The 25616-nt window shown below is 39.2% G+C and overlaps 1 protein-coding gene and 1 pseudogene across 1 annotated transcript in view; one reads left to right on the plus strand and one right to left on the minus strand.

Annotated features, from left to right (window-relative positions):
* LOC107727490 (dipeptidyl aminopeptidase-like protein 6) overlaps positions 1-14449 on the plus strand; it is a 114983-nt gene extending 100534 nt beyond the window's left edge. Inside the window, exons 11-26 of the mRNA XM_016537363.1 lie at positions 558-697; positions 992-1030; positions 1103-1210; positions 2466-2557; positions 2691-2738; positions 2812-2924; positions 4989-5042; positions 6277-6375; positions 6463-6532; positions 8319-8513; positions 8609-8663; positions 9883-10000; positions 10094-10152; positions 11396-11468; positions 11587-11660; positions 12894-14449. Of these exons, the coding sequence (XP_016392849.1) occupies positions 558-697; positions 992-1030; positions 1103-1210; positions 2466-2557; positions 2691-2738; positions 2812-2924; positions 4989-5042; positions 6277-6375; positions 6463-6532; positions 8319-8513; positions 8609-8663; positions 9883-10000; positions 10094-10152; positions 11396-11468; positions 11587-11660; positions 12894-13043 (1487 nt within the window). The 3' untranslated portion in view covers positions 13044-14449. The remainder of the gene's footprint in view (positions 1-557; positions 698-991; positions 1031-1102; positions 1211-2465; positions 2558-2690; positions 2739-2811; positions 2925-4988; positions 5043-6276; positions 6376-6462; positions 6533-8318; positions 8514-8608; positions 8664-9882; positions 10001-10093; positions 10153-11395; positions 11469-11586; positions 11661-12893) is intronic.
* Positions 14450-15027: 578 nt separating this feature from the next.
* The window catches only part of LOC107727514 (rho GTPase-activating protein 21-like), a 68311-nt pseudogene continuing 57722 nt past the window's right edge, over positions 15028-25616 (minus strand).

Raw genomic sequence — 25616 nt, forward strand, 5'->3', positions numbered from 1 at the left:
TTTTTTTTTTTAAAGGGGTCATATGATGTTGCTAAAAAGAACATTATTTTGTGTATTTGGTGTAATGAAATGTGTTTATGCGGTTTAAGGTTAAAAAAACACATTATTTTCCACATACTGTACATTATTGTTTCTCCTCTATGCCCCGCCTTTCTGAAACGCGTCGATTTTTACAAAGCTCATCGGTCTGAAAAGCGAGGTGTGCTCTGATTGGCCAGCTATCCAGTGCGTTGTGTATTTACTGTCACTTTTGATCAATTTAAAATTTCTATTCTGAATAAAATATTTCTTTCTTTCAAAAAAAAAAAATACTTACCCCAAACATTTGAATGATATCATATCTCTTTAACAAACTCTGTAAACAGGCTAGAGTCAGACTAATGGACTGCATTACTCGACAGAAGAATGGCTTTAAGAAAAGCTTTTTAGAGCATTTTTGAATTAAGCTAATGATCAAAATCCATTTTGCCCAAAGTCTTTTTTAAATAAACACATTTACCCACAAAAAGATGTACACAGGCTCTATTTGACACAGTTTAAAGTGGTATTTTAACCAGGTTCCCTCTGTAGGAAAGATTACTACATCACCATGGTGAAGTGGGCAACCAGCACCAAACTAGCAGTAAACTGGCTAAACCGAGCGCAGAACAACTCCATCCTGACCTTGTGTGAGGCCACCACAGGCATCTGCACAAAGGTATCTTCTGATATACACCAGCAAACACTTAATTATCACTATTGTCCATGGTTTATAATAATGCTTATGCCATCAAGACTGTAAAATGTCACAAATGAAAGTGTGAGAATTATGTCATGACCTTTTATCTTCCAGAAAAGCCTACAAGGGTGACAGCGTCTATTGTTGCATCCAAATGTATTAAAATGCATGTCAGTTCAATGAAAGAAAAGATTAGTCAGTGCTTCGGCTGTATATAAAGGATTTTGTCGAACAATACTGAGAAAAAACAATAATCTGTCGGTGTGTTTTCAGAAACATGAAGATGAGAGTGACAGCTGGCTTCACAGACAGGTGAGTCACGCATCACGCGTGTGGGATGTGTGTGTAAGAGTGCTGCTCGAATGTTCGTGAATCTCTCTGCAGAACGAACCTCCGCTGTTCTCCAGAGACGGATACAGGTTCTTCTTCACCCGAGCCGTTCCACAGGGCGGCCGAGGGAAGTTCTTCCACATATCCATGTCCACTTCCCAGGTGAGCTGTCACTGAGAAACTACACGCTACTTAGGAAGGTTTAAAGGAAAACGCCACTATTTTTGAAAATAGGCTCATTTTCCAACTCCCCTAGAGTTAAACAGTTGAGTTTTACCATTTTCGAATCCATTCAGCCAATCTCGGGGTCTGGTGGTAGCACTTTTAGCTGTAGCTTAGCATAGATCATTGACAGCCTGAAAATAGTCCCCAGCACGCTCCCTGTTCCGCTCCCTGTCCCTGTTCCCTGTCCTCCGCTCACGTTGGTTATGTTGACGGAAGTTAGCCTATTTTCAGGCGCTGCGTAATATCATTGCGCCTGCTGCACCCACGGTACGGCAGCAAAGGTCCTTGATTATTACGCCGGAATGAGAGTATAGTTCCTAGCCATATCGGCCTAGAAAATCGCAACTTTTAATTTTCCGTCGGTCTTTTTTGAGCGAGATGCTAACGGTCTAATCAGATTCAATGATCTATGCTAAGCTACAGCTAAAAGTGCTACCGCCAGACCCGGAGATCGGCTGAATGCATTAGAAAATGGTAAAACTCAACTGTTTAACTTTAGGGGAGTTGGAAAATGAGCCTATTTTAAAAAATAGTGGCGTGTTCCTTTAAAGTATAGTTCACCCAAAAATGAAAATTTGCTGTTAATTCACTTGCCTTCAGGCCATCTAAGATGTAGGTGACTTTTTTTCTTCAGTAGAACAGTAAGTAAAATTAATACCTGTGGTTCCTGGCGATATATTGAGTTCTTGCATGTTCGGTCTGTGCAAGAAACTGAACATTATTTACAACATTATTGTCTGTAATCCATCGATGAACCAGTTCATCAAAAAGAATCGGTTCAAAAGAATGATTCGTTCGTGAACCAGACATCACTCCGGACTGTTTGCCTGAGGCTATGGATTACATAGGTAGTAATGTTGTAAAAAAAATTCAGTTTCTTGCACAGGCCGATTGTTTCGCTTCATAAGACCTCAATATATCATCAGGAGCCACAGGTATCAATTTTGTCTTGCCTGATGTGCTTTTTCTGATGCGTAAAGTGCCGGTAGCCATTGACTTGCTTTTTATGAATCACCAAGGACCATGTTTTCAGCGGTTTCTTTACTGTTCTACTGAAGAAAAAAGTGACCCACATCTTGGATGGCCTGAGAGTAAATGAACCGTTGAAATGAACTAATTTTTGGGTAAACTATCCCTTTAACCGCATGTTAAAGGTAAGAAGTGACTTCCTGTTGTTGTTGTTGTTTTTTAGCCCAACAGCAGCACAGACACACTACAGTCGCTGACGTCAGGAGACTGGGACGTGACGGAGATATTAGCCTACAATGAGGACACCAAACTTGTGTAAGCAACTTTCAAAAGACCCAGATGCTGGATTCTATCCATGTTGTCAATAAACACTAAAATAAAGCAATATGCCATTATCCACTTTTGTAACATTGTAAAATAGATATCTGTAACAGCAATGTCTTTGCAGATACTTTCTGAGTACAGAAGACGATGCAAGACGGCGTCACCTCTACAGGTATGGCAGATGATGTGACGCACACTGATGTCATCGGGAAGCATTGCACTGATGACATGTGTTGTTTTTTTAGCGCCAACACCACAGGATCCTTCAACCGCCGATGTCTTTCCTGTAATTTAAGCTGTGGATACGTCAGTGGATCATTCAGTCCAGATGCAAACTACTTCCTTCTCAACTGCAGAGGTTTAATGTTTTTTCTATGCAAAACATCTGTAAATATCTTGTGTTATGTTAAAGATTTTTTTAACTAAAATGCAAAAGAGGTGCGCACATGCCACAAACCCAAATAGGGCTCAGGTGCAGGACAAAAAAAAAGTCAAACTGAAGCGAAAACAAATGTGATGTCCACACACTGATATAACTGCTCCATAAAATTTTTTATTGCACTGATGTATAATTGACTGTTGTCATAAGAAACCAATTTTCTACATTGTTATATTGCTAGCTTTATATCTAATATCCTTTCATACATAATAGAATACTCCATATTGTATCTTATTGAAATGGATCATTGCACAATAATAGGCAATAAGCACTATTAGACCAGAAATAAAATGGAATATAAAGTCAGTGTTTCATTCTCTTTATGTAACCGCTCACTGCCGAGTGTTTGGCTCAGTGACTCTGGCTGATCCGAGTGTGTTAGTCATGACATCATTACCCTGCTGTGTGTTTTATCAACAATAAAGCATGGTTGCCATGGTCACTGATCAGTTTAGCAGGGTCTGTTGAGCACAAGGAAAGGTCAGTGTTTGTGTTATTATTAATTGTGTTATGAAGTCAGAGCAGAGCCTTTATGCTCCCTGCAGCATGACGCTTCTCCAGACCTCAGCACAGAAAGATCAGTTCTTGGCAGTTCTTGAGTAAGTTGATGCATCCCACCTGTTGTGTGGATCAAACCAAGCATCCCGGACGAGCCCCCACATTTGTTACGTTCCCAAGTCTAGGGTATAAGGGAATGAACGCAACATAGATGGTAACCCAGGATTTTTAGATGGATAGCTCTGAAGTACGCTACTGACAAAACGGCACAGTGCAACTGGATTACATGCAAAAACAGAGTGCTTTTATTTACAAAGTAGAGAGCAGAAATAGTACGAAACATATGTACACTATGTACAAATATTTACAGTCTGGGTTTACACGAACACGGAGGGAAAGAACACGAGCATGATAGTCAGTTTTAGGTGCTGTATAATTATTCCATGTTTAGGATCCAAAAGGGGGTTTGAATGCATTGATGAATTCCCAGCTTTGAAAACAGCTCATCTGATCAGTTATTACAGTCAGAACAATTTGTTATAATAGAATTTCCAGTACTTTAATTCGGCAAGGATGCATTAAATTGATCAAAAGTGATGATGTTACAAAATATTTATATTTTTAAAAATTCTGTTCTTTTGATCTTTTTTTTTTTTCACCACAAAACCATGAAGTGGCACAACTATTTTTTAACACTCATAAAAATAAGAAATGTTTCTTTGTTATTGTTTTCTGAAGCATAGTGTGACACAGAAGACTGCAGTAATGATGCTGAAAATTCAGCTTTGTTGTATATTTGTAAATTAAATTAAAATAGAAATATATTTCACAGTATTACTGTAAATACAGGTTTGGAGAGCAAAAGAGACTTATTAAAAAAAAAAAAAACAGTAAAAAAAAATCTAACTGACCCAAACTTACAGTAGTGTGCATTAATTGTATACCACAATATTCTTAACACTTTGGTCAATAATGATATAGATCATGACATACACATTTTATAGAAACTTAACTAAATTTGAATTGATTATTTTTTTTATTTATTTAAATACTTAAATACATTGCAGTGAAACTGCTTCATATATAAAAAAATACATATTAAAAAAATACTTCCAGTTTTTATTATCTACCATTTTATTATTTTAGCTGTATCTGTATATTGTCCATGTGTAGGTGAGTCTTTGGCTTTGGTAACTGTTGCATGAAGCCAGACATTTAATTAACATCACAAGATGCTAACATAGGATGCTATCCTGGCCAAAAATCACCCACTTTGGAAGAAATCATCTGAGCGATATATAAAGTGGTTACATGCCATTTAGAGAGGCGTTTTACCTGAAATAGGTTATATTTCACATATATAATAACTCACACAATATGTATAGTGTAATGCTCAGATACACAAGTAGCCCAGCATGATTTTGTGAGATGGGATGACATGAATGTATATGCTGTCAGACACTAATCTTGTGTTTTTGCGTGCAGGTCCCGGTGTGCCTCACACAGCCGTGTACAGCACCAGAGACGGAGAGTACGAGAGTGAGTCCTCAGTCTGTTACTGCATTAAACACCATCAGCAGGTACAGACACACCATCGCATTCACTTTATCAGCTAAATTAAATTAAAATAGAAATATATTTCACAGTATTACTGTAAATACAGGTTTGGAGAGCAAAAGAGACTTATTAAAAAAAAAAAAACAGTAAAAAAAAATCTAACTGACCCAAACTTACAGTAGTGTGCATTAATTGTATACCACAATATTCTTAACACTTTGGTCAATAATGATATAGATCATGACATACACATTTTATAGAAACTTAACTAAATTTGAATTGATTATTTTTTTTATTTATTTAAATACTTAAATACATTGCAGTGAAACTGCTTCATATATAAAAAAATACATATTAAAAAAATACTTCCAGTTTTTATTATCTACCATTTTATTATTTTAGCTGTATCTGTATATTGTCCATGTGTAGGTGAGTCTTTGGCTTTGGTAACTGTTGCATGAAGCCAGACATTTAATTAACATCACAAGATGCTAACATAGGATGCTATCCTGGCCAAAAATCACCCACTTTGGAAGAAATCATCTGAGCGATATATAAAGTGGTTACATGCCATTTAGAGAGGCGTTTTACCTGAAATAGGTTATATTTCACATATATAATAACTCACACAATATGTATAGTGTAATGCTCAGATACACAAGTAGCCCAGCATGATTTTGTGAGATGGGATGACATGAATGTATATGCTGTCAGACACTAATCTTGTGTTTTTGCGTGCAGGTCCCGGTGTGCCTCACACAGCCGTGTACAGCACCAGAGACGGAGAGTACGAGAGTGAGTCCTCAGTCTGTTACTGCATTAAACACCATCAGCAGGTACAGACACACCATCGCATTCACTTTATCAGCTTATCCAATTTTACTGGAAAGGTATTTCTCACCCAGAAGACATGATAGAAGACCTCGATATGTGCTTTATCAACGGTGTTCGAAGGTTAAATGTGTTTGAAGATAAACGCTACACAAAACACCTCAAATGTGAGAGAAACATTTAACGAATTGTGTCAGATGAATTGTGTACACCATGTCCTCACAATATTACTGTTTTTACTGTAAATAAATGCAGCTTCGTTGAGCATAAGAAACTTTCAAAATCATTAAAAGATCTTACTGCCCCCAAACTACGGTATGTTTTATAGTCGATAAATACATCTCTCTGACCATCTACTGTATGTGATTCTCTCGGTTTCCCTCAGAGCTGCTGGATGTGGAGCTCAATGAGCAGTTGAACACCACTGTGAACAACACGCAGATGCCCAAAGTAGAGTACAGAAAGATCAGCATAGATGATTACTGTGAGTATCTTTCAGCAAACTCTCCGAGTCCGTTTTCACAAAGCTGATGATTTTCAAAGCACAGTAACTTTCCCATCATTTGCACAGATCTGAACATGCAGATCCTGAAGCCAGCAGGGTTTATAGAAACAGCTCACTACCCCTTACTGCTGCTGGTGTAAGTGATTCACACACACAGAATAACTGGTACATGTTCCACACGGCAGTCAAAACACAAGAACGGCGTATTAGTTCACAGTGTTGGGGGTAACGCATTACAAGTAACGGGAGTTACGTAATCAGATTACTTTTTTAAGTAAGTAGTAAAGTAACGCATTACTTTTTTAATTTAGAAGGAAATATCGGAGTTAAAATAAGTAACGCCAGTTACAAGCTCATTTGAAATACATGCCTCTAAATACATTTTAGTTATTACGTACCTTACTGCACGTTTCATAGTGAAGCGTCCAGTGAGTGGCACTAAAACGCAGGTTCAATACGTGACCCTGGCACGTTTTTATGTTGATATAGGCACGTATTGCTGTGTTTGTATTACGTTTCTTCAGGTACGTATTGCGGTGGTTCATAATTCAAGTGTCGCAAAACACATTTGTTGATGCAGCCGTGCTGTTTTAACTTGCTTATGCGGATTTGAGCTGTTTTGTTGAACTGTAGTTTCACGGGGTCCGTACCGGAGCTCTTCATCACTCAAGTGCAACGCCGTATCACATGAGCTATACCGAGCAAACCTACTGAATTACAAAACTCGTGCATACGGTATGACGCTGTATATGTGATGACAAAGTTTTAAAGTATCCGTTTTCAAATCTCACAGCATGTTCAAATTGTTTTGAATTCATAACGTAATATTCCTCAAGTAATTATTTGAAAGTTAGGCTTCATTGTGCAAAACTGTGGACCTGCAAATCATGTTTTGTGTGAAAAGGAATAAAAGTTGTTGGGAGTTTTACTGCCTCTAGTGTTCATTTCAACTGGAAACTGCGGTGATTCGTGTGTATACGCACGTTTTTTGAGTTCCGCAGAAATGTTGGTAGAGGCACGTATTTCCAATGAGCCTATGTTGTTTGTTTCACATGTATTGACTGACAGCTCTCGTGTTGCCATGCTTAGAGAAATCAGGACTAAGTGCAGAGGCGTTGTGTGAACATGATGCTTACTGTAATTCTAGACTAAATATGAACATGTATTTACTCATCTCACCTGCACAAAAACAGATTCAGTATTCCCCAAAATGAATAAAAACAGTCAAATGCAAACTCAGAATATTATGCAAACCTGCAATAATTAAATATGTTAAATAAGACAAATAGCATTTATTTAATCCCAATTTATTAACCAGTGTCTTTGCTACGGACTTCGATGATCCAGTTCAACCATGCTAAGCAAAGATGACACATTTGTGTTTAATTTTTGTCATTGCTGAATAGTGTTGAACTTTCTTCTCCTGTGTCATATTCTTCATGCAATTTGTTTGAGCGGCGCCCTCTACTGTACAGACGTGAATTTACATTTTCTTCAACCTGAGGCGTATTCATTTCACTTTTGGTGTGAAAGGGCGTTTACATTTGTAAAAGAAGAACTTTTTATATTAGAAACAAACAAGCAAGCCCTGCCCAGATTTAAAGTCTCAAAAGTAACGTAGCACATTACTTTCCATAAAAAGTGCCTAAGTAAATTAGTTACTTAAGGAGTAACACAATATTGTAATGCATTACTTTTAAAAGTAATTTTCCCCAACACTGTTAGTTTAGCAGACAGAAATGTGTCTCGAAAGCATGAGAAAGACTGTACTGATGTGTTTTGCTTAGTGTGACCGCAACAGACTTAGAACAGAAGCTTAGTTTTGATACAGTGAATTGATTGTGGTATTGTTTTGAGGCATTTGTTTGATCAGATGTTCCTCCAGCATGGCAGGTTCTGACGCGTTTGATTTGCTCTGGTAGGGACGGCACCCCCGGTGGTCAGATGGTGACGGAGCAGTTTCTGGTGGACTGGACCACGGTGCTGGTCAGCTCCTTCAACACCATAGTCATGCGTCTGGACGGCCGCGGCAGTGGCTTTCAGGGCACAAACCTCCTCCACCGCATCATGAAGAAGCTGGGGGAGTTTGAGGAGAGAGACCAGCTGGAAGCTCTTAGGTCAGATCATCCACATGAACGACACTAAAACTACAGCAGCATCACTGAGAGAACACTTTACCTCACGATTACATCTGTTCTATGATTCCCTGCAGAGTGATATCACAGGAGCCATACATTGACAGCTCAAGAACTGGAGTTTATGGAAAGGTGAGTTTGCCTGGTGACTGTTGGGGAATAAGTGTAATGATGCTTCTAACTTCACTGCATTTTTGAGTAGTGTGAGAATAGCCGAGTTGTTTACATAATAGTGATTTTTTAATTTTTTTTCAGTCAAAAACAAATTTTTCCAAAAAGTAGTGAGATAGCATGGCAAAACGCTTTTATCTCACATTAGGCCTTGGTATTTTAGTTTTATGTACATATTTTAAAATTTGTATTAACATTTTGAATTGGCTTAATTAGCTTCATTTTATATTTTCATTTTACATTACATTTTTAAATATTACTATTTAGGTTTAATTTATTTTTGTACATTATCAATGAACCATGCGTCTGGACGGCCGCGGCAGTGGCTTTCAGGGCACAAACCTCCTCCACCGCATCATGAAGAAGCTGGGGGAGTTTGAGGAGAGAGACCAGCTGGAAGCTCTTAGGTCAGATCATCCACATGAACGACACTAAAACTACAGCAGCATCACTGAGAGAACACTTTACCTCACGATTACATCTGTTCTATGATTCCCTGCAGAGTGATATCACAGGAGCCATACATTGACAGCTCAAGAACTGGAGTTTATGGAAAGGTGAGTTTGCCTGGTGACTGTTGGGGAATAAGTGTAATGATGCTTCTAACTTCACTGCATTTTTGAGTAGTGTGAGAATAGCCGAGTTGTTTACATAATAGTGATTTTTTAATTTTTTTTCAGTCAAAAACAAATTTTTCCAAAAAGTAGTGAGATAGCATGGCAAAACGCTTTTATCTCACATTAGGCCTTGGTATTTTAGTTTTATGTACATATTTTAAAATTTGTATTAACATTTTGAATTGGCTTAATTAGCTTCATTTTATATTTTCATTTTACATTACATTTTTAAATATTACTATTTAGGTTTAATTTATTTTTGTACATTATCAATGAACAAAAATGGTTTTAGTTTACTATAATAACCCTGCCCGGAAAGCAATTTTTATTACATTTTGATGAATGTTTTCAAAGAATATCTGGAATAGCATACAGGGATGATTCATTCAAAATAAAAGCAGGAACACAGAGTCGGTTTTGATTTCATGTTGCTTTCAGGAGGTCTGTATTGTTTAATTCATATGAATTTTCTCTTGATGAAATTGTACCATGTGATGTATGATTGTATCATTCAGCATCATTTATGTTCCTGCATCACTAATAACCTGTGTTGTCTGCTTCAGGCATATGGAGGATACCTGGCCAGCCGACTATTACGCTCAGATGAAAATCCAAATATGTTTAAATTCAAAATCAAGTGTGGCACGGCCATCTCTCCCATCACTGATTTCTCTTTATACGGTATGTCATATCCAGTGTTTGATCACTCATGCCTGTCATTCATTCATCAGAATAAAATGGACTCGATGTTACTCATGATCTTCTGTTCCGCAGCTTCTGCGTTTTCTGAACGCTATTTAGGATCACCGCAGGCCAGTAAGAGAGAATATGAGGTAATGTACAGCAACATGAGATGGTTGAGGGTCAGCTCAGACAAATATGTTACCAGTGCAGGATAGTAACTGATTACATGTAATATGGATTATGAAATCAGATCCCAAAAATTAAGTACTTGTACTTAGATCATATTATTTTAAAATGTTAAAGGTGCACTAAGCGATTTTTTGCCAAACGATGTTGATATTTGAAAGCATCAAAACAAACACGCCCATACCCCAACAGGACCTCGCCCCTATTTTGAAATCAACGCCCCACTTGTACGTACACAACCATGGCAACGACGATCGCGGAAACAAGCGAAGATGACACACACGCATATTCAAACAAAAGCCAACACAGGTAAGTTGTGTGAAACAATGCAAAATCAATGGTACTCAAAAACAACGCAACCTCAGCGTCCGATTCGAGCCCTTCTCGCTCCTTGCGTTCTCTCCACCGCTGGAAAGCTGCTCCGATATTTACCTCTTGCTTGATCGTAACACTTCTTTTTAATGTTTTGCTCCTCCGATATTTTCCTCTTTTTTACCTTCCAGTTTTCTCTATCTATAGTCCATCTGCTAATATCCGTTCTGTACACTCAAATCGAGCGCTCTCTTCTCTCTATGATTACAAGACACGCCCCCTTACTGTTGATTGGCTGCAAGTGTGTTTTGGGACATGATCCGACACTGTGGTCATTTGTGTGAGCGTTTTTCAAAAATCACTTAGTGCACCTTTAATTTAGATTACAGTTACTTATTATGGATGACATGATTACAATTTATTCACACATTGGCATTAAATTATTTATTAATTGACTATCCCTCATTCTTTCTTCTCTTTTCAATTGTTTTTTTTTTTTATTTGATGCAAGGATTCCCAAACTTTTTGTCAGTCAAACCACTTTGACCTAAAATATCTACTTGAAGTCCCCCTGAAATTCAAAGTTAATATTTCAATAATTTCAACACATTTGCAAGTTCGCTGATGTCGATTAATGGTCATATATTTTATTTATCTTTTTTTTTTTCAAAACAGTAATCCCATTTAAATCTATAAACAAGTTATGTCCAAAGTAATCTAAAAGTAATCCAAAAGTAGTAAGAATACATTACCTAACATGAGTCTTGATCGAGTCTGAATCTTGATTACATTACTGATTACAATATGTAATTTGTAATCAGTAACAGACTACAATTTTTAAGTAATCTTGCCAGGACTCTCTCTTACATATGGTGTTGGCTTGTATTTTTTCAGATGGCGCGTTTAACAGACCACATGGAGCAACTGAGGGACAAAAAACTCTTGATAATTCACCCGACGGCTGACGGTAACCCTTGATTTAAACAAAGCTTCTTCTGCTTAACTTTATTTCTTAAATACATGCTTTTCTTTCATTTGTTTAACTGACACTGGATTGTGTGTAACATTTCTTTCTGTTCACACAGAGAAAGTCCATTTTCAGCACACGGCCAAATTTATCACCCACCTGATAAATGAGAAAGCTAATTATACATTACAGGTAAGAGCTGATCAGCAGCTATTTAAAGCTATTGACGCTTATGTGTCTGAATTATTTAACATATTTTTAGTGGTGTTTGTTGCATCAAGAAACACTATTACTGTTACATATACTGATCTGAAAGAAAAAAAACACTAACACTATTATTACATATCAAGAACTCATCCTGTTCCAGTTGTGCTGTAGACATGAATGACACCTCAAATCATGTGGCTCATCGAGGAGAGATGTGATAATTTTTCTCACTTCCTCACAACAACTTTGTTCTGCATAGAAACACATCACAAACTACTTAAGACACCCTTGCAACTACATAGCAACACACTTAAAAACACTCGGACACCCTAGCAACATGCAAAAAACACTTAAGACACCCTTAACAACCAGATAATAACATGCTACTGGATAGTAACATGCTAAAAACACTCATACACCCTTAGCAACGTGTTAAAACACTCAGACACCCTAGCAATATACAAAAAACACTCGGACACCCTAGCAACATGCAAAAAACACTTAAGACACCCTTAACAACCAGATAATAACATGCTAAAAACACTCATACACCCTTAGCAACATGTTAAAACACTCAAGACACCCTAGCAACATGCTAAAAATCACTCGGACACCCTAGCAACATGCTAAAACACTCAGAAACCCTAGCAACATGCAAAACACACTCAGACACCCTAAACAGCCAGATAGTACCATGATAAAACACTCATACACCCTTAGCAACATGTTAAAACACTCAGAATCCCTAGCAACATGCTAAAACACTTAGAATCCCTAGCAACATGCTAAAAATCACTCGGACACCCTAGCAACATGCCAAAACACTCAGAAACCCTAGCAACATGTTAAAACACTCAGAAACCCTAGCAAAATTCAAAACGCACTCAAACACCCTTAACAACCGCATAGTAACATGCTAACAACCCCTAGTAACATGCTAAAATACCCTAGCAACATGCAAAAAACACTCGGACACCTTAATAACATGCAAAAAACACTCAGACACCCTAGCAACCACATAGACAAGTGCTAAATACCACTCAGAAATAAGTAATGAATTGTGGACTATGTTGATGTGTATGACAGATTTCTGAATAAAACAGGATATTCTCTCTTTCTCTCTATACACACACACACACACACATATTCAGAATCAGACAAATTAATGTAGTAAAATTATTTGTTCTTGAGTGAATGAGTGTTTTGTTTGTCTGTCAGATCTACCCAGATGAAGGCCACTTCCTCCACTCGAGAGAGTCGCAGCTACATCTGAGTCAGTCGCTGGTCAACTTCTTTGTGGAGTGTTTCAGACCCCCAGAGATACTGACTGAAGACAAACTGGAGCAGGACAATGAGGATGATGGTTAAAGTTCTATTCTGATCCAGCACAAGCCAGCTTACAGCCCAATATGCAAACGCCTCCCCTCCACCCTCATGGTAGTTCTGATGGCTTCTCCTGAGCCTCTGCATGGACCACACCCCTCAACTCTGATTGGCTCATTGGCTCCAGGAAAGAATCTGAATGACTTGGTGATACAAGAACCAGTGGAGGTACATGATGAACCATTTCATACTCACAGCACCACACGAGCAGTGCGAAAAAACCAGCTGGACATGCGTGATTCGGTCAAAACTCTTTTGCTTGTGTTCTGTAATTCATGCATTGCTGCCAGAAAGCTTTAAGAGATGACAGCACAATATACAGAACGACTGGCCGGAATTAAAAGCTGCAGATTTACTCAATAGCATATTTTCCCTGCTGCGTAGCGTTCCGAGGAGTTCAAACCAGTTTAGGTCCTTTATTTGGGTATAAATGTCCTTGTGAACCCATTCGTTTCTGTCGTCAATGTCATCGTTATCGGGCTTATTCATGCTGAATGAATTTGTGCAAAATATTTATAAAACCATTTCACGTGTCAGTTGAATGTGGCAATTTACATAAAAAAAATTATTGGAGCTGAACAAATGTGCATAAATCATATACATAAAAATGTACAGGAATTTGTTCTGTGCATTTCATGAGGCTATTTGTTCATCAAATGTGCTACTGTAAAACGGTTGCTTTAAAATCGATCAATTGTTGTAAGTATCCATATCAGCGTCCGCATGATGGCACAATGACATATTGTTCATTTGTGAATCGGCCCATTCTGAAAAGGACAGTCTTATTTATTTTTTTATTATTATTTGAGTGCAGCTGCAAATGTCTATGGATATTCATTTAGTCACTGTGCCTTATTGGAGTATACCTGCTAAAGACAGGCAGTCCATGAGGTAGGACGAATAATTTCTGGAAAATTTATGGAGAAAAAAAAAAAAAAAGGAGGTTTAGAAATAAAGTTTTATGTTATCAAAGAGAACCATGCCACAATCCTGCCAAGAACATTTTGTTTACAGTCCTGTGTACTAGTTGAGTTGTAAAGTAATCCAGTAGGTTAACTGTGAATACAGAATTCATAGGACTAGCGTCTTTGGGCAGGTCTGTGTTTTGTTTGAGGTTTTATGTCATACGTGGTTACAAAGGTCTTTGAAGAACGTTTTGCATAGAATATATTTTCTTGCTCTATAATTTGGCATGGTGGCAAGATGGTTTCTTTTGTTTTAATGTATCTATTTACGTCGTTACTTTTGACAGCTTGAATGTTCCTATGTGGTTCCACTGAATTTATTGTCGTAAGTGAAATCCTGTCTTGTAAGCAGATGCACCGATGTGTAAATTACAACTGTTTTGGTCCCTACTTGTGTGTACCTTGTACATAAAGCATTTTGAAAGCTATTTTGTTAGTTTCTTCATATACTGCAAGTTTCCATATGGCTCCATTTAAGTCGTTCACATTTATTGAACAAGTAGTTACAGCATTTTGTTTTAGCCATCACAAATATCATGCAAGTTCCTGCAATAGCAGTCTGCCTCCTTGTGGTGCCAATCCAAAATGAATGAGGAAATAATTCAACAGGACTAGTTATTTATCAGACAAAAAGTGTTTATTTTCCAGTGTTTTACAATTGTGCGTCCACCACGTGAGCAGACCCAGCATGATACAAACAGTTAGGGAAGCATTGTTCACACGCGGGGAGACTGAAGACCCCAGAGATGATTAGCATGTTCGCCTTCACTCTCCCAGGTCCCTTAACCTCACGTCTGTATCGTACAATACTTACAAAAAGAAACTGATGCAATGATGATGACCGGAGGAAGAGGAGCAGCTAAAACATGTAATAGATATGTACATTTAAGTTACTTACTTTACAGGAATATTTAAAATTCAAGTCTGGTTAAAATACCAAATGCAAAACAATAATGCATTAAAATAGTGTTAAGACCCAGGAGGAATGCTGTAGGAATGGAAGTGCCGAGTTTCTACCATGCACTGCACTTAAAAAAAGAAAAACGAAACAGACACCTTTCCAAAGCACAGCACGCGAAGCAGTCTAAACACAGGCACAATAAACAAAAAAAGCACAGAAAGGGGAAATATATACACTTCATAAATGAAAATGGCAGTTTGTTTAGTATTACAAGCAGATACATTCTTGTTTTGGTTACTGACGGATCTTATCGCAACACCGGGGGCCACTTTACACTTCCAGTAAAATAAATCTTTTATCAAGACACTCTAGTCTTCTCAACATCCTATTGACCTACCTGCTCAGCCTATTTCTCAGTTACTTTCCTTTAACTTCCAAGCCATTTGGACTACAACTGCTCCATGATGTGATGTCTCAAATCTAAAATCTATATTCGCTGGAATTCGAGCTCTCCCAGTTTTCCAGCAATACTGCACTTCAGCCAACAGTGAGAGGGCCTCTGTTCACTGTACAACATTGGATCGGTACATAATTTCATTCACAGAAGGAAATATCACAGGATGTTTCAAAAACATTTCTCGCAACTCTCAGAGAATGCTCAATAGCAATTTCATACACGCTTTCTCTCGATCTCATATCACACACGCACTCTCGCTCATGATATCGACTCGTTGATGCCAACATGGCTTACAAGCATCGCTCAAGTACCTTAAAACATGTCAATACTCAGACACTCAAACCGTGTTCTCATATATAATATATATGAGCGCACACTCACACACATTTTCACAGGTACTGATAGAAACGGGAACGGACCACTTGAGCACCAGAGAGTTTGTGAGGGTGGGCATCAGCAGCCAGGCTTAGGCTCTTGCTCTGAGCAGGCGCTACATCTCCATTAAGGAGCTGACCCAAGTGGGAGTGCGAGGACCCAGCGGATAACAGGTCCCGTGATCGGGAAGGGTGCAGGTCTAGTACGTCCAGACTAACTTCGGGGTTGCTGGCTCGGTGTCGCTCTCGAGCGATCCAGTCTCGGATGGAGAAGTCCTGCGAACTGCATTTGGGCTTTAAGCGATCCATAGCTGAGAGCTCATTGCCCTCGACTCTTTGCCAGTCCCCAATTACCGACAACTCGGCAAAGTCCCGCTGACCACCCATGGTGTGCCTGCGGCGGATGTTGCTCTTCCGTTTACTTCGAGTCTCGGGTGACCTGGTGCGCTGGGAACCCACCCCGAACATGTCATCTGCTGACGTCCTCAGTCGACACTTTAATCTGTCTGTGATTTTGAGTCGCCACATGGGTTCGGCTCGCTCCGATTCGCTGCGAGAGGAAGAGCTCAGACTGCCGGTGGAGCGGCCTTTGACTGCCTCTAGTACTCGCGAGAGTCGACTGGACTCCTTGTCGCTGCGGTTCCCGTCTGCTGAAGACTCACTGTCCGTCTTCAGTCGACTCCCTCTCTTGCGTGCCAGGGTGTCGCACGCGATGATTCGATGTGAGGGGATTAGGTTGGGTACATCTTGCAAAGGTTGGTTGCTATCTTCAGTCGGCCCACTATCTCGGCCACCAGCAAAGACTGATAAATCGCTTTCACTGTCAGTCTCCATGGGTCGTCCCTCACTGATGAGCTCGCTTCTTTCATCGTCAGCATCATCCCCGCGGCTTTCAGCGACAGATTGCACCTCCGGACTGAGGGCGATGGACTCCACCCCTGTGTGGAAGGTCATGGAGGAGGTGGTGGAGTAATCTGATGTGATAGAGCAGACCTCAGCTCCTGGGCCCATTCCTGTGCTCTCCATCCAGTGGCCTGGTGTCCTCCCGTGCCTCATCCTGGGTACTGAGGCCTGGGAGCTGGTGCTGTTAAGCGTGCCCAGATCTGAGACGCATCCGTCATCGTAGTTGGAGGGAGGATCAGACAGAGAACTCTGGCGAGTCATGTGATAACTAGGTTTGGACGATGTGATGATCTTAGGTAAAGGACAAGTCTCCTGGGGCAGACGTTCGGAAATGAGCTGCTTGTTTTCAGAGGTTAGGTCAAGGCTGTCTCCTGGGCTTTGCTCATCATCCTCTGTCCTTTCTATTTGGTCATCAAGTCCAACTTCACTCTCAGCATCCTCAGTTTCGTCATCAGCATGCCAAATTGGATCATTTTGCACTGGAAGATCCTTTTTAGAGAAACTAGCGTCCAGATCATCGTCAGAGCTGCTCGGCTGAGGCTTGTCCTTAGGCTTTTTGCGTTTGCGGCTAGCAAAGATGGAAGTACGCAGCAGCTCTCTACTATATTGGTCCTTACCAGATCCCCAGGAACCCTGCTACAGGACCAAGCACATAAACACAAGTGTAAGTTTACAACGCAATGTGATCAATCTCAGGGAATTGGCTTCTGAAGCAGGAATAGTCTCCTTTTGAATATAGAGATTTTGTAATTATCTCAATAAAAAAAGTACTCACCTTTGATTTGGCAGAGTCACTGGTGGTTGAATCTAGTGGAACAAGGAGAGAAAAAGGTAAGCAGGCTATTTAAAGTGGAATACAGCAGGGACAAAGAGCCAGAGACAAGGGGAGACTGAAATATAAATATCCTTCACCACAACAGCAGTGGAACGGCACAAACAGTGGTCATGTAGAGATCTGAGAGATGAAGGCGACACACATAAGCCATCGCACAGAGAGAAATGGAGGAAAGAGAAATGAGTGATGACAAGAACCCGGCAGTGTGCAGTAAGACAGGAGGCAGCTCATGCACACATTCACACAGACAGACAGCCTGTCCACAGTTAAACCGCCAATCACTGACAAACACACACAGAGTCAGCAGAACATGTCTACAGGCATTCTTTCCCAACTCAGAGATATCACCAAGGCAGGGATGGACATCCTAACAGCTATGTATTAAGGGGTGAGAATTGACGTGAATCTGGTCGGAAACGAATGCTGCTGCTATTTTCAAATGGCTGAGTGTGCTTAATTCTTTACTTTTGTAAACCTACATGAGTTGTTTATATTGCATCATGGGATTAATACGCATGCATATCAAGTCACTTATTCACAAAAAACTTGAAAACATAAAATGTTTGATTTTGTTTAGGATGTTAAGTTTTGTGTTTTCAAGTGCACAATAACTATTATAACTGTGAACATTCAACTATATATTAACTGAGACAAGTTTAGATATGGGAGATTTGAAATTAAGGACATTAAGGTGTGTTTTTCATACAGGCACAGAGACGTCAGGTTGTTATGAAATAAGAAACGTTTTGAATGATGTTAACACTAGAGGTCGCCATGTAGCTTTACTGTGCTTTGCTACTGAGGTGGACTATGCGACCTCCACAGTCTACAATTCCATTGGTTGCCACCACATGCCGTCTCTGTCATTTTCATGAGCAGCTAAACAGATCAGTTCTAACCAATGCTAGCGGTCAAGCCCAAAGTATACTTCGGCCGTCCGCATTCCGCAACAGCCCCGCGCACTGTCCGTGTGCAGGCAAATTTGTGTGCCCACGTACAACAGCACAGGCGTGAAGTGAATATCGAGATGGAACGAGTCCACTGTGCATGTGCCGAACTCGTCCATCCATGGTTGAGAAAGCTGCGCGGACACGGCTGTGCGCGTGACGGAGCAGAACGCGGAAAAAGAAGTATACCAGGCCTTCAGTCACAGCACCTGAAATTACCAGCTGAATGACTGAACTATGTTGCAAGTCTGAATGTCCTTTTACAGGTAAAATCAGTCACTTGAGGAACCATGTTTGTGTTTAACGGCATCAGCTTGTCGGTGCAGAACATGGAGATGCAGAATGAATTAAAGCACTGAGAGACTATGACAAGGGACAACAAGGGTCAGATATGACAGGAGGGCAGAAAGGGGCTAAAGGGGCCAAAGCTACGAGGAGGAAGTGAGTCCTTACGACGGGCTACTTCACCACTCAAAAGCCCCTTTGCTCACTCTCCATCAAGAGATACTAATGCTTTTGAATGGTACAATATTCGTCGGGAGCTTTATGATTTGAGCCGGCTCAGCCCCTCACCACACCCCTTCAGACATCATCAATGACAGTTACTGTACGCCACAAGACTGGAGGAAATCCTGAAGACCATACCATGCTAGAACTCCTTGCGGTCAGCTTCAGAGACAACGAGAGACAGCAAAGAGGCTTTTCAGACACATTACACCATCACAGCTCTGTATCCTCTCTGTTAATAATAGTCTTATAAGATATGAAACGTGCAACACGACGATGACAAATATCAACTTCTCTGACAATCTTTTTTTTGTTTTCTGGTGGGTTTGTCCCGGATTCGCTTTCAATTTATAAGAATCGGGGATTTCTGCAGACTAGGCAGCTACACTGGGGACAACACTCCTCCTTCTTCCTACAGTCCCAGCTGTCCATCACAGACATTACTTACTCCATCAGTGACATCACCGAGTGATAGACGCCGCCCACTTGGCCTGTGTCAAGATTGGGTAATGTGTGAGCAGTGCTGGACAGGGACAAGGGAGAAGAAAAACACTAGAGACAAGATGGATCAGACGGGTAAACCTTTGGTGGTTTATCATTGGTTTTTCCATTTCTTTTGGGAAAGAACACGCCGGGTTAGCACAAGAGAAGAGTAAGGAGGGAAAAGAACTGAAAGAAAAGGAGGAGTGGAGTCATAACGGAGACTAAAGCATTAGGGGAGGGATGACAATGACTGAGGTTCAAATGAATACAAACCAAAGCAAAAGGAGAATTCTGGAGAAATCATATCATTGAAATAAAGGCAACAAGTATAAAACAATGGCGGAAGGTAAAGAAACAATTCAATGGGAAAAGGTTGATTCATAAAGCTTCACATACATAGGAACTATTTTATCCAATTTTCAGATAGCTCATCAAATACGTTTGACCAATGCAAAATTGCTAAAATAGTTCACCTTTACATATGCACAAAGACATTTCTGGCAAGCTTGCTTTTGTTCGCTCTAAACATTGACAGATCTAATGGAAAGCATGAGCATCTGCTAATCATCTGAAATATATTAAGAGAGTGTGAACATACATACACAGTAACATCTGAACACACTGAACATCTCACGTTTGTTTTAAGTAACATCCATTCTCCTAAACTCATATCCCTAGCCTGGAACAGTTGGACTATGAACGCAAGATTACCTGAGACGTCTCCCGGTGAAGGAGCGGTGCGGCCAATGTTAGTCAGCAGATGGTCAATGTTGGGCACAGGCTGAGACTGAACTGTGCTCTCTTGCTCCACGTTGGTCTGACATAAACAATGAGAGAGGTGAAATTCATACGTCATTTACATGAGGCATAGTGAACTTTCAGGCCCGTTTTTTTCAGCAGTGTATGTATGAGCTTTTCCAAACAACCAAATGTTGACTTTCTTTTTTAAAACACTGTTTGCAAAGATTATCAGTGAGCAGTGGCAGCTTCAACCACCATGCAAATGCTTGGGGCCTTGGTGGGTCTATAATAGCCATAAAGTGACTGAAAAAATCCATGTGCTCGTATTTACCAGCAAATCAGGACTTAAAATCAATTGTCAATTTCTCGCAGGTTTACAGTCTGCTACTGCATGAAAGTGAAGAGCAGAAAATATAGTGAAATTGGTTAGTTTATTAGTTCTTTGTTGGTTTTGCATTCAGCTTTTGGAAAGACAAAGCAAGTCTGCATTTAGCAGCAATGGATTTAACTCACAGATCAGTATCCACAGCCATTTAAAGACAGAGCATGGTGAGCACTGTATGCTATGAGTTAAAGCGGCTCTCATCAACTCTGTATAAAGATGCAAAGCTGCATGAAGCTATATTAAAGTAAGCTTCTAACTTGCCTCACACCCTAGTTTCAGAGATACCTGTAATGCAGCTTTTGTTCTGTAAAATGAAATAATGCATCAGGTCTGAACTCTCCTTGGGATCCCAAAAATGATAAATCTGCCCCAGTAAGGGAGTAGGAAGTTCCTCAATGTTATCTGCGACTAAATAGTTCTACACAAGCGAGGTGGACCAGGTGGAAATGAGACAAAAGGGAAACTGAGAAAAAGATGAGGATGATGTTTCTGACCAGTGTTACCCTGGAGACTCAAGTCTCCAGTTCTTGCAGAGTGACAGCATGGTGATGTTTGTTTAGGGGTCAGAAATCCACTCAGAGAAGAATGGCAGGAAGCTACAGACTCACCGTTGGCTCTTCATCTCCATCTTCTGTGAAGAACCAATCACACTGTAGAAGAGCAAAGCAGAATGTTCAGCAGAATTCAGACATCAATTTACACACAAATGAAAGGAAAAATCTCTTACTTGCTGAATGAGAGTCTCAACTATCTTGTACTGATCAGGCATGTGCGTGACCATGTGCGTCATGTTGTCTTCAGAGGTTCTGACAAGAGTTGGGCCAAACACAATGGCCAGGTTACGTGGCTCCATCTAATTAAATACAAAAAAGCTTCCATTAATGGCTTTTCATTCTTTTCTATCTGTAGTGGAAATTATTGACATCACACAAGGATTTGTGCTTCCAGGTTCTTCAGACATGCTATGACAGATGAAACTGAGCAACACTGCAGTTTTAATGATCTGATTATATTATTTAATTTTTAACTTATGAAAGAGATGATTTACAGTAAAGTAATAGTATCTACAAAAGAAGTTTAAAGTATTTCCATTCATCATTTCTTATAATAGGTTGTTGAACTCACCTAGACAGGGTAAATCAGGGGTACCCAACCCTGTTCCTGGAGATCTACCTTCCTGCAGAGTTCAGCTCGAACCCTGATCAAACACAACTGAACCAACTAATTAGGATCTGAAGGAGCACTTGATAATTACAGACAGGTGCGTTTGACCAGGGTTGAAACTGAACTCTGCAGGAAAGTAGATCTCCAGGAACAGGGTTGGGCACCACTGGGGTAAATGAACTGAACATTTACAAAGCTCATACCTTGTTTTTCTCACAGTTTTCAGAGACAGTTTTGAGATGTCCAGAGAGGAACTTGAGCGTTTCATAATGATGGTCTGGTAACTCATGAATCTGAGCAGAATAAAGAGTACATATGATTTATATGATTTATACCTGTTATCTGTTGAGGATTTTATTGCTGATTTAAAGGATTTTTCTTTCTCCAATCTAGTAAATGTCAGTATTCAGTAAATCAACAGCAGTCTTCAGATAAACCGTACCAGTCTCTTCAGTGTTTTTAACCGCTCAACAGGGTCCTCCATTCGATTGGCATCAATAAAGTTGGAATATTTTTCTATGATCAGAGCAAACAAGCATCATAAGAATATTCCAGAAGTGTATTAATCAGGGTTCCCACGCCAAAAAAATGTGCTATAAAATATTACAGCTACACATACATAAAATCTAAGATTCAATACAGAACTTTATGACTGTTTTTTTAAATAAAAAAATCCACAAATTTTTCAGGCTTGCTTTTCTATGACCATGTGAGATATGACTTATGTTGTCCTCTAGGAGGAGTCCTTCCTCCACAAGTGGAGAAAATAGAACTTAGATACAAGATTTTCTTAGATACTAAATGCTCTCTATGAGAGACGGCACACAGTATTTTCCATGCGTTTTGTATAAAGCCAGAATCATCATCTATTCTATGCGATCATGTGTCTCACCATTGGTAAACAGAGGCTCAGGAAGTTTCCTAAAAAAGGACTTAAGCAAACTGCTGATCACATTGAGGTCTCGCCACTTCTGCTGAACAAAATGAAAGCATAAAGATCAGGTCTGTCTTTATGGTACAAGCTCTCATGTATAATAGCACACAACACAAAGTGTTGACTCACGTCATCCTGGATATCAATGTCTGTCATGCCTTTAGTGTCTAGTTCCTCCTGCATGCTCGAGATGGCAGTGTTGTTTCCGGGGACTCTATAAATGCCTGTGTACTCCAACCCTCTCTCCTCCACCAGCTTACAACACACCTCCACGATCAAAGGCACAAACTGTAACAGATAGTAATTAGTGTTATTTTTAATATCATATAATCTCACAAAACTAAAAAAATAGGTCATTTTTCACCCCAAAGTCAATTTTGCATTAAGAAAATGGAATCTATTTTTGGAACCACTCCTATTTTCCCATCATGACATGAATTTTATTATTTATTTACATGAATTTCATTATTTTATTTACTTCTCACTACTGTAATATAAAAAAAAACATTATACTAAAGACTTAAATGTAAAACATTCAGACACATTCAGGGGGAAATATACTAATAATGTCACAATGCAAAAATCCACAAAGGCTTAAAGTTTCTTCATACAAAATCTGAATTCTTTTTTTCCCCATTTGCTCGTGGAGTGAAATGTAACCTTCTCATGTTTACTTGAGTTTCACCCATAATGGTTTAATTTGCATTATACAGTAGTGCATTTGTAATCTCTGGCATTTCTTACTCTGGTGGTTTGTGCAGGAGGGCAATTATCCAGTCGTACTCCAAATGTGACACCAGCAGTGGGCCTCTTATCTTGAGGCTTCTTCTTCAGTCCTGGAATTCCTCTCCTCCAAGCAGCTTTATCTCTCGGAGGACTGGAGTCATCTGAGACGCATATCGCTGATATTAACATCTCACTGAGAACACGATGGGTTTCAGTGTTATTTCATAATGCCGTGTGCTACCTTTACTCCTCTCCTGTTCGTTCCTGGGCGAGTAGAGGCTCTGACTCTTACTGCTGCCGCCCAGCAGAGTGTGCCTAATGCTGAGAGACTGCCGTGAGGTTTTGGGTGACGGCTCCGTCTTACTGCTGGGTGCACTGTAAGAACACACACATATTACTGAACACAAGGCAATCTTATGCAGCTCAACAATATATGCAAGGAAAGAAGAAAAAAAGATTGTTTAAAAAAAATAAATAAAAAGATTTTAGCGATTGTTTATTACTAAAACTACTAATAAATAAAAATGAAACAACAAATATTACTAATTTCATTGTAAAATTTTAAAAATATCAAAAAAATATAATAATACATTTTATTTTGCAGTTAAACTGTAAAATTACAATACAGGCTATCATAAAGCTTTTATTTTGACGGAAAACCACAGAGAGTCCTTAATGCATCTCTTTTGTTGACAACAGCCGATTTCTAAGTGGTTTTCATTACAACTTTGGGAAGATGGTTGGCACGTTGCATCTCCAATAGGGGTGTAATGGTACACAAAATTATCAGTTCGCTACATACTTTGGTTTTTAAGTCACTGTTTGGCATGTTTTTGGTACAGTAGATGGAGAAAAAAATAAAATAAAAGACCTTTTCTTTTTAAACTGAACAAACTATGGCTCTGTTTTCAAATAAAAAAGTCTATCATCACTTCTGCAACACTCATACTGCTGTTTATGGTGCTGATGTAAATGGGGGAAGAGAGTTGAAGTGCTTCTTCTTTCAGATGTAAAATATTTTTGTAATAAGTATAGTATATATTAGGCCTGGGCGATAAAACGGTATCGATATTTACCGACGGTACACCTTCTTCGATAACGATAGAAAATTTTTTCGATATAGCGCACGATATAGGCACGTACTATGAGTGATGCAGACAGCACACAAATAACACGAACACATGCTGAAATGAGTGCTGTGCCTGCCTGTGATGAGGAGATTGTGAATAAAGAATGAATATTAGTCGAATTTAAAATAAACATTTGCATTTGAATGTTGGGAGTGTGCCAGGGATAATGATGTAAGTGACAGTGTTTCATTTTAATGTTTTGTTAGTCTAGCCCCCGAAACGCACCGCTGCTGCATTATTCATTCAAAATATTAGAGAAATATAGCAGCTCAATGCGGAGAAGATCTTGATTAGGTTAAAACCGAAACCAAGTCATTCACACAGAACGCATATTCAGCGCATTTTTTTAGACAGACAAATGACTGCTGCACTCGCGTCTCACACAAGAGATGTAGCCATGCAAAGTTAAAACAGTTTAAACATTTAGGAAACACGTCACAAATTTGTGGAGGTTTATTCCTTTTCGCTGCGTCTCTTATGTTTTTAAATGCAATCTGTGTGAATGGCGCTTCGGCTCTTTGGATTAAGCAATGCATAAATACATGATGCTGTTTTGTTCATAATTGTTTATGCAATTTACGAAATTATATTTGATTTTTATGAGTTAATTTAGACGTATAGATATTTGTTTAATTTTTATTTTGTGTGTGATTGTTAAAACAAAAAATATTTGTTGATTGTCTCAATAAATTGGGTTAATTTAAAAATACAGTGGTTAAATGTAAAAAAAATTTCAATTGCTCTTTGTTTTTTAAAAAAGGTTATAAAAAATGGCAATAATTATTGATACCGAACAATATGAAACATTATATCGTTGATATTTTTTTTTGCTATATCACCTAGCCCTAGTATATATAGAATTATTGTCTCTATTATCTCATGTTTAGGGCAACCTGGATCTTGCAGATTTCCCGCAGCAGCTCCCTGTGTCCTCTGTTAGTATTCAAATGAATTTGAAGTATCAAAGTATATCGGTATAAATTTTATTTTTCTTTAATTCATTTGAAAAAGACACATAAATACTAGTTTCCAAATGCAAGTTATAATCGACCCAAACTCCGAGCTGATGAAGATAATTTACTGTGAACCGAGTTGGTGCAAGACAC

Source organism: Sinocyclocheilus rhinocerous, unplaced genomic scaffold, assembly GCF_001515625.1.
Source record: "Sinocyclocheilus rhinocerous isolate Xijiao unplaced genomic scaffold, SAMN03320098_v1.1 scaffold306, whole genome shotgun sequence".
Lineage (NCBI taxonomy): Eukaryota > Metazoa > Chordata > Actinopteri > Cypriniformes > Cyprinidae > Sinocyclocheilus > Sinocyclocheilus rhinocerous.